Here is a 9,775-nt window from a genome sequence, read left to right as displayed (position 1 = left end):
CCGCCCACTCAACACTTTCTCCAATTGTGGCTGGTGTGAAGCTGGCCACATCCTCAATATCACAAATGATTTTAAACAGTCTCCTGTAATGTTCATCTGCTGCAGGATATTGCTTCACGTTTTCCTTGTACTCTGCCTGTAGTGAGGCTCTTTTCTCTGCCCAGAATGCATGATAGCCAGGCACCGAGGCGCCCGCCATGTCTGGCACGGCACGACACGACACAGGCCTCAACCAAAATCTGATAATTTTAACAACAAAGGATCGAAAATTTCAGAGCTACCAGCAATAGAACTCCTTTATACTCTCCTTGAGCGTGAATCAGTCCTGTCCTGTCAAACAGACAATCTCGAATCCACCACTCGATCCCGATTCCGCATCGAATCCAATCCGCTCTGACGTATACAACAGCACACTAACTCCGAATCGAACTCCTCAACTCCACGTCGAATAATCCGTCCGAATGCGTCCGTTGAATCACACTCCTGAATGAATCACTATTTTGAATCAATCAATCACATTGCTTCAAATGTTCGCATTTATACAGCGCTTGTGACTAGCCCGCATCTACATCAATACGCGCGCTAGCCAATCAGCGCTCAGCAAATTTTCGCCCTCGTCGTTGACTATGCTCCCGCCCTCGCCAGTCCCGAGGACCATGAACTCTCTGATCGACGAGCTGTACCATCCCGCAACATGGTGTCGAACTCGGCTTTTGCGATAGCGAGCCGGTCCGGTGCCAGTTGCCGTGGTCGGCAGGTTACTGGTGGGCCAGGTACGGTCCTGATGTGGTGGACGGTGTTGTGTCATATCTCGCGCTGGACTCCAGCTGGGCGGGTCAGGTCCGGGAACTCTGTGAGGAGGCTGTCGATCGGTGTGCTGCTGCTGATTGTCTTTACACTGGGGGTCAGTGCGTTGGCCGCTGATGCCGGGGCTGACAGTGTCGTGACCCCGTCCAGGATGCGGTTGTTCCGACAGTCCACCAGAAGACCGAAATGTGACAGGAAGTCCACGCCAATGATAGGATGCGGGACGTCGGCCATCACGAAGCGCCACGTGAATTCTCGGCGTAGGCCCAAGTTGAGGCTGAGAGGCCGCCATCCGTAGGTGTGGATGGTAGTGCCATTAGCCGCACACAGGTCATAGTTGGTACGCTCCATTCGTCGGTAGACGAGCCTGCGGGGCTATACACAGAGGTCCGAACCCGTGTCGACTAGGAACTGCCGTTTGCTGACTCTGTCCGTCATGAAGAGGCGGCCTGTTATGGTAGCGCAGACATGTGCCGCCGATGATGTCCGCTGCGTCAGTTTCCCTGCTGGCGGTAGGAGCAGGGCGGAGTACAGTTTAGTGCCCGAGCGCCGAAGCGGCGGTGGTACCAGCAGATACTGGATGTGGCGTCGCCCCGGGAGGGGGATCTGCTGTCGGGCCGTCGGATGTTGAAGGCGGGGCGGGAACCCTTGGGACTGGAGCCTCTGTCTCTCGGTTTGGTGTCGAGATTTTTGAAGCGTCGTGGAGGCGGTGCTGTCCGGTGCTCAATGCAGCCACTTGGCGGGAGAGATCAGCGATCTCCCGCCGAAGTGCGCCGATGTCCGTGGGTCCATCAACGCTAGCGAGTGCTGGCCGGACTTCGACCTCGGAGATGCGGTCTGCACAGAGGGCTGCGGCCTCCAAGTTGCTCTCGTTCTGGCCGGCGAGGAAGCTCTGCACGTTGCGGGGTAGCCGGCTGGTCCAGACGCTTCGGATGACGTTATCAGACACCTCTGGTGCGAGACTTTTGAGGTACCTCAGGAACTGGGACGGCTTACGGTCGCCAATTTCCTCGATCGTGAGGAGTTGTCGGATGCGCTGCTCTGGTGATGGGGATAGCCGCCTCACAAGCTCGGTCCTCAGTAGGGTGTAGGGACCTCGTTCGGGTGGAGAGGTGATGCGTAACGTTGGTCCAACTGCGAGATTACGTAGCAGAACTTCGTCTGCTCGCTACTGATACCGGCCAAAGTGAACTGTGCTTCGGCTTGAGCGAACCAAACTGCTGGTCTCTCAGCCCAGAACGGCGGAAGCCGCACGGCAATTCTTGGTGTCTCTGTTGGTACTGGTCTGCTAGTAATACCAGCATAATGCTGTTTTTCTTCCATTTGTGTTACGTACTGTTGCAGGAGGTCTTCTATTCGACCGCTGTCCATTATTTGCGTTGTATTGTCCTTCCGTGATAGGACCTGGTAGGGGCCTATGTAGGGGGGCTCCAATGCTCTGCGAGTAGTGTGGAGCGTGACAAACTCGCCTTGCACTCTTCGAAGGCCCCGTGGAGCTCCGGTGTCCAAGTGATTGGGTGGGAGCCCTTGACCTTGGGTCCGGAGAGGACGTTGTGCAGTGGTGCCTGGTGTGCTGCTGCGTGGGGCAGAAATCGCCTGTAGTAGTTCAGCATGCCCAGGAAACGGCGGAGCTGACTGGCGGTTTTGGGAGGTTGACATTCCTGAAGGTGAGTCACTCGTTCTACCAGCGGTTGGGAGCCTTCGGCGGACACCTTATAACCGAGGAAGGTGATATCAGGACGCCAACCTTTTTCTTTCCTCGGCACTACATATTGTGCCCAAGAAAGACAATGGTTGGCGTCCTTGCGGCGACTATAGAGCACTGAACGCCCGGACAATCCCTGACCGCTACCCAGTCCCGCATATCCATGACTACTCACACCAGCTCCATGGCTGTACCATTTTCTCCAAAACCGACTTGGTACGAGCCTATAACCAAATTCCCGTCAATCCCGGTGATATACAGAAGACGGCCATCACCACTCCATTCGGCCTTTTCGAGTTCCCCTTCATGTCCTTCGGCCTGCGCAATGCCGCACAGACCTTCCAACGCTTCATGGACGACATTCTGCGGAGACTCGACTTCTGTTTCGCTTACCTGGATGATATCCTCATCTTCTCCCGGTCTCTAGAGGAACACGAGCAACACCTACGGGCACTCTTCGACCGACTGCAGAAATGCGTGATAATACATATGTGAGATGTTCCCACAGCTCTTTGCATTAGGTGCATAATAGAAAACATTTCCATTAACATATTTTCAGAACCAGTATAGAAATGTGAAACTGAACACTCTCTGAAGTGAGGTAATACAATTTCGCTATGTTCTTAATGTAGTTGGGCATTTCATAATTTTCTCATTCTGCCCTAATGCTTTCATGCCATCTGTGAGATTAAGCTGACATTCTGGATTAGATTAATATAAAAGACAATTGTTCCACTAAAATAAATGTAACTGAATTTGGATTCTATTTTGACTGTGTACAAATTTTGAACTTCATCGCTCAGTTGTGATATTCCAACAATATGAATTCATCCTGGTACTGTTTCATATGTGAACCTCAATGGATTAAATGATATCTTAACAATTTTTGATTTTGCAGTGCATTCTGGTAAGATATGAACATGTATTATACAGAGGGCAAAACATCCAACAGTTCTGGCATTATGAATGTCTTTATTTAAACTATCTTTCCATATTATATGTTGAAAGTATTTAGTAGCAATTATTAGATCATAACATGTCATATCATATATCACATTGTATCATATAATATCATATATAAAATCATATAGTCTCGTACTACAGTATATTATATTATATTATATTATAACACATTATGAATTTTCTTTCACTTTGGTGCCATGACATGAACATATATCAGACATGAGCACTGGAAGAGGGGACAAACAGTGCATCCACTCCATCCCAGTCTTAGAAAAACTCTACCAATTATTGATAATAATAATTTAATGCCTTTTTAAGTAATCTGAAATGTGAGTTTGTAAGAAATTCTATGGCTCCCTCCTTGCATAATTGGCTTCCACCTCTCTCCCCCAGGAAAATTTTCTGCTAACACTCGTGTATACAGAGTAGGATGTCCAAATATTTCTGGCATGATGAATGACTTTGAAGTCATGTAATGCAGTGTAGTCCATTAAAAGTGAATTGATGTTCCAGAGTAATATGTTGTTTCCATCTTTGTTGTTAAAGAGTAAACCAAGTAAGAAACTAGCCTGCTGTTTTCTTGCCTGTCTTACTTTTCACCCTTGAAGATGGAGGTAATATGTTCCTCTGAATGGACGTTTGTCTTTCAACAGATGACATGGCATTATAATCCAGAACACAGAACTCTTCAGAACCACTGCTATGAGAATCCTAAATCCTGCAAACTGAATTGAAATTTCAGATTGAGGTATTTTAATTAATTGTTATCTCTAGAATCATAATACTAATTTCCTCTGTAGTGCAAAGTTTTCTCTTTTTGAGTATTGTCACATGTAGAGTGGTAGGTGCGATGAAAATGACGAGTCCTAGTTTGGATGATTGGATTTCTTAGCACTTTGGTTACAACCTCTCTTAATTACAATCAATAGAAAGATATCACTGATTTACATACTTTACAGTTCACAATTGCAGCACACTAGGATTTCCTTCCTTCTAGCAATAGATCTCTACACTGAAACTATCAAGTCATATCACTACAAAGTCCTCTTGCCATTTCTTATTCAGTCATTCTGGAATTCAACTGCACTCTGTTGAACTCAAAACTGAACTTCCCATGGCTGTCTTCCACGGAGAACTCACTCGAACCAAACTGCACTTAAAACTGAAAACTTATAGTCAAAGTCAAAATCACATTGCATCTGATGGTCAGTCAGTAAGTAAGTCTCGGTGTCGAGCTGGACACTTATGATGCGGTTTTTGTGGGGCAACTTCTCTGAGGAGAGGACAGGTCTGTCTTTTGTATATGCTGCTGGCCCTTGCCAGCACAGTCTTTCTTGGGTCTGAGTCCCTTGGGACTCGCAACCATATTTTACTCTCTCAGATTTGAGACTTCCTTTTTTGGCGCCCCCTATGTCTCACAGGGTCATGGTGGAGGTATTTGACCCTGCCTCAACACGGGTTCTGAAAAAACTACAGTAATATCCCATTTTGTACTAACAATGAGCCTGACTCATAAGCACTGTGAAAGGCTAAATAACTACCTCAGGAGTCTGACTTGACCTTTTCCAGCAGTGTTTGCTTTTAGACATTTGAAATGAAATCCAAATCAGTGAAGTATGCCACTTAAAGTGGGTTTCCAGAGTTTACTTTTTAAAATTTAACACTTTTTTAAATTTATATTCTGTATTCTGAGTACATGGGAAGAAAAAAGAGCATTTTTTTTCAATTGACCTAATCCTTCTGGCCGCACTATGGCCCTGGGGTTGACTCAGCCCCTAACAGAAATGAGTACCAGGAATTAATTAAATAATTTTCCTGGGGAGTAAAGTGCGGCCGGCGCGTAAGGCTGGCAACCCTACCGCCAACTTTGAGCCAATTGTCTAGATAATGTGGGACCCTCAACATCTCACAACCCTATGGGCGTTCATGGCCTGTTACAGGGATAGGTTTACTTTTTTTTTTACTTCTGAGTACATGTTCGCTCTTGTAAGCTGACATTCATAGTAGCATAGAACAAACACTTTTTAAAAAATCTAATTTAGTGATACAAATTATGAACCAAATTGTCATATTATAATACCATATCTACGAGTACTTTAACTACTGCTGTAAAAAATGAATATATAATATATTTTAGAACTATCACGGTAATAAAAATGTATTTACAGGTTAGATATGATCTTCCATCTCACCAGTTACAATCATGGATTGCTAAAATATATTCAATCTAACAGTGCAGAAGTTAATATAGGCTCTTATTATTTGGCAAGCTAATGTATATGAAAATTATGTTCCTTTTAGGCCCTGTGGTAGAGTGCTCAAGATATCGATGCAATGATAGCATCAATCGGGCAAATAAGCCTCCAAGTCTCCCACCACGCAAAGTTGCAAGACCTCGTTCTCCATGGCATGATGTTCCTAAAAATAATTCTCCAATCTCTGGTAACTTTCAAGATCTTGCCACAGCTGCTGGAGAGAAAGTGGATGATATGGGGAAAGAAACACTGGAACCAACCATTGAAAAACAGTCAGAACCAGAGTTTGGTGAATGGGATCAGAATTTTCAGGATGAACTTCTAGGTACATCCCGTGGTTTCTTTTATATTCAGAACAAATGGAAGGCTGCAGAGATGTCAGGTGAATGGTGCCATGACCAACAGGGAAGCAAAGAAACGCCATTGATCCAGAAGTCTCCGCAGAAGGAGACATTCCCTGGGAACAGTAACAACGCAGAAGAAATAAAGGTGACACATGAGGGGAGTCCAAGTAGTGATAGTGTAGGGTGTGATACTGTGAGTCATGAACACAAAACTGGTACTGTGTTTGCTGAAAATACATGTACTTCTGATATTTATAGTGATGTCCATAAAGACCATCTATCTGTAAAAAAATTAATCCAGAGTTTCAATCCACACACTGAAAAAGTTACAGACAAACCTAATTATTTATATAATATTGATGACAAGAATGTAGATGAGCAACTAAATAATATAAATGACAAAACTGGAAAAGTACAGTTGAATAATGTTGAAATAAAATTCAGTGGTAATGCTAAACTGGATATAGGATCTACAACAATGAAACACAATGACACAACTTGTGACAGAATTCTTAATTATAGCAATGGCAGCCATAATAACTTTAATATAAAGACAACAGATTTCAAAGACCTTTCAGATGACATACCTGTAACTCTAAGGAAATCTCAAATTGACTCAACATCTAACAAACATGAAGTGCCCTTTAGTGATACTAAAAGCTGCCAAGTGGTAGTCAGTGGTGAGAATGACAGTCTTTCTTCTAGTCAGCTTTGCAGTGGAAGAGACATCAAAGAAATGGAAGAATGCTCCAAAGACAAGGAATGTAACACAAAAAATAACTTCATCAGCATCGAATTTTGTAACATGTCAACAAATTCCTCATCACAACAGGAAATTAAAACTCTGTTTAACAATGTTTATAACCAGAATATGCTGAAAAGTGGAATGGCCAAAGATCTTTCCCCCAGAGTGGCAGAAAATGCAGGGATGGCCCATGATGAAGACATAACGCCTCACTTGAATCGACATTCAGATGAACTGAATCTCCTACTGGCACAGCTGGCAGAGATCACATCTGCTCCCTTGTTACCTCACAGTGCAGCCAGCAGTCTAGTTGACATTCCTGAGGGCAAGAAACCGAAGCCCCAAGCTGTTGAGTCTTCTCAACGTGGGCCAACACAGCCAGAATTGGTATGAAAATAAAAGTATTTACAATTTAATGTATGTATAATAATTTGTCAGATGAAGTAAAATACTAGTGAAATATCTCAAGCGTTGGTCTTACTTTAGTCTGCTTTCCTTATTTTGAAAGAATTAGAAGCAGGCTTATGAGATCACCTTGCTCTCTATGCAAATGTGTACATGTATGTCCCTCAACCCAGTTACTAGGCAGGTGCTTGGTAAACTAGTTCCTATGACACTGAATACACACACAGCCGTAGAAGAACTGTTGGACATTGTGTTTTCTATGTGGCCCATATCATATTAAATACCAGTACTCAATATGTTGTGAAAGGAAAGTAGACTATTAGTTTTTCCCAGAAGAGAGAGCACAATTGTATTACATACTTTCATCAGCCTTAATGTGTTTTGAAACAAGAGCTTTAATGTATGACACATGTAAGGCATTTACTAAATTACATACATGATTGATGTTCTTAAATTATGATAATAAATTTATTCAGTAGACAATATTGCAAACAGCTTGCTTGTTGAATGTAATCATTGTTTATAAATTTCACTAATTTGATAATGAGTTGGAGATAGGATATAATCTAAATGTCAATGGATATATGAACTTGAGAAGTAATTTTATAACATTAATAATGAAGCTGGGTACAAATTAATTTAATTTGAAAACAATAAATAGCAACATTATTGACTGAAAATTATTTTAGAATCCATCAGACTTCCAATAAAGAAGTTGTGGGTTTGGTGGGAGTAGAGTTTTTATTTTACTTTTATAGAGATTCTAAAAAGATTATAGAATATTATAAAGGAAAAATGTTTAACATCTGTTAAATTGAAATTAAGTAAAACAAATAATTTGAATGTTACCAAAAATCATATTGCAGAAGCATTTGCTTCTACTTAAAATATTATTTTTCCTCATCAGAATGCCTGATTTTATACTGCACCTTAAAAATACTAAGTGGAGAGTATAAGCAGTGAATTTCTTCATAAACATTTCTCTTCATTTCAGCTGTCATGGATTAGATCCACTTGTATGTTCATATTCAATAGGAGCTTCAGAAGCACTCTTTTTTTCTACCAGGCTACATGGCCCACCATCCCAGAAAATTCTCTTCTTAATCTCTTTAAACATTTGATTGAACTCTTCAACAGGGAACCAGCGCATCACTAAGTCCCTGCCTACACAGGACAGCATAGTGTATCATAACATAATATGGAAAAAGACTGAAATAAATCGTGCTGAGCTCACAAAATCGGCATCCAAGGTGTCAAAGTTCATATGCAGAATTCTGTTTTCTGATAATATATTTTGACTCTCTTTAGTGTATACAAATACTTTGTTTGGATTATTCATTTCTAGCAATTCCTTGTTGCCTTGGTGTTCCTCAGTGGCACGCTCTAGAACAAAGTGAAAAATTACAGCATATAAACCATTCCTTTTTTTAGACCATTGTGAAAAGAAAATGACATACATACACATACCTATGAACTTTATTAGATATTTTATACATACAAATTTTAATACAACTCTTTCTGTGTGTATTCCTTCAGTTCAAATTACAATAGTGCACAACTCAACATTTTAACAAAATCATAATTTTGTCTATAAATTAAATCTATTATTGTTCCTTCAATATCTGTCAAATATTGAAAAACTGATCAACAGGTGAATCTACTGCAACCAGATATGCATAGATGGCCACCATTTATTTAATTCAGAAAAGGTATTTATTATCTGAAGAATTTTAAATATGATCTAGTAAGAGGCTGATATGTAACTTCTCAGGGCTGCTAGCCACTGAAAATAATATAGTAAAAATTATTTATACAATACTATTTAATCTTTAATGTAGCCCATATATAAATTCCCTTTTACTGCTGTAGGACAGAATTGAAGCAATACAAATTTTCAGAATAGACATAATGAAGGTTTCCTTTCAGCAAACATGCATGCTGGGAAAAATTGGTATATGCAGGCAGACTTGTCATAAGTCGCACATTCACTGGACACTGTACATTTCAACATTGAGACTGAAGCCAATCAAGAGAGTACAAGTAAACACATTACACCCCCCCAACTCTGGAAATTCCTATATTGAAATGTAACTGACTTTGCATATGGATGGCATAAAATCAAAAGACAAATTCAGATATTTGCAATGCAATGGGATATTGCAATATATCATTTAAATGTAAATTTATGTGTAAAACATTGATTTTTAGTTAAAAGGACTTATGATTAGTCTTTGCTTTGTATAATCCATGCCATTTCTCTGCTGTATTATTCCAAGTAACTGAGAAATGGATCTTGGCATGGTCATGAAAATATGTTAGCAAAAGGGGATGGACTAAGCGGGTGGGCAGAGAGGTATTTTGAAGTGCTCAGCTCAAACCTCAGCTGTAAGAAAAGCCATTCTGACCTTGTTTATTGTTTTTCTTAGTCCATCCAGGTAAATGCTTGAATAGCACCTCAATGAGGCCATCAGCATTTCTTTCTATATCCTTTCCTTTATCATTCAACAGCTGTCCTGCCACTTAATGCTATGTAATCTATGTACTGACTATA

General features: G+C 41.5%; 1 protein-coding gene across 4 annotated transcripts in view; it reads left to right on the top strand.

Moving 5' to 3' along the window:
- Positions 1–9,775, top strand: part of LOC111874754 — a 65,962-nt gene that overhangs the window by 47,698 nt on the left and 8,489 nt on the right. For all 4 annotated transcript variants that reach the window (XM_023870508.2, XM_023870509.2, XM_023870511.2 and 1 more), the window contains exon 7: positions 5,777–7,206. In XM_023870508.2, coding sequence (XP_023726276.1) covers positions 5,777–7,206 — 1,430 coding nt within the window. The remainder of the gene's footprint in view (positions 1–5,776; positions 7,207–9,775) is intronic.

This window comes from Cryptotermes secundus, unplaced genomic scaffold (assembly GCF_002891405.2).
Source record: "Cryptotermes secundus unplaced genomic scaffold, Csec_1.0 scaffold838, whole genome shotgun sequence".
NCBI lineage: Eukaryota > Metazoa > Arthropoda > Insecta > Blattodea > Kalotermitidae > Cryptotermes > Cryptotermes secundus.
The sequence above is the reverse complement of the archived record's forward strand: the minus strand, read 5'-3'. Positions and strand labels throughout refer to the sequence as shown.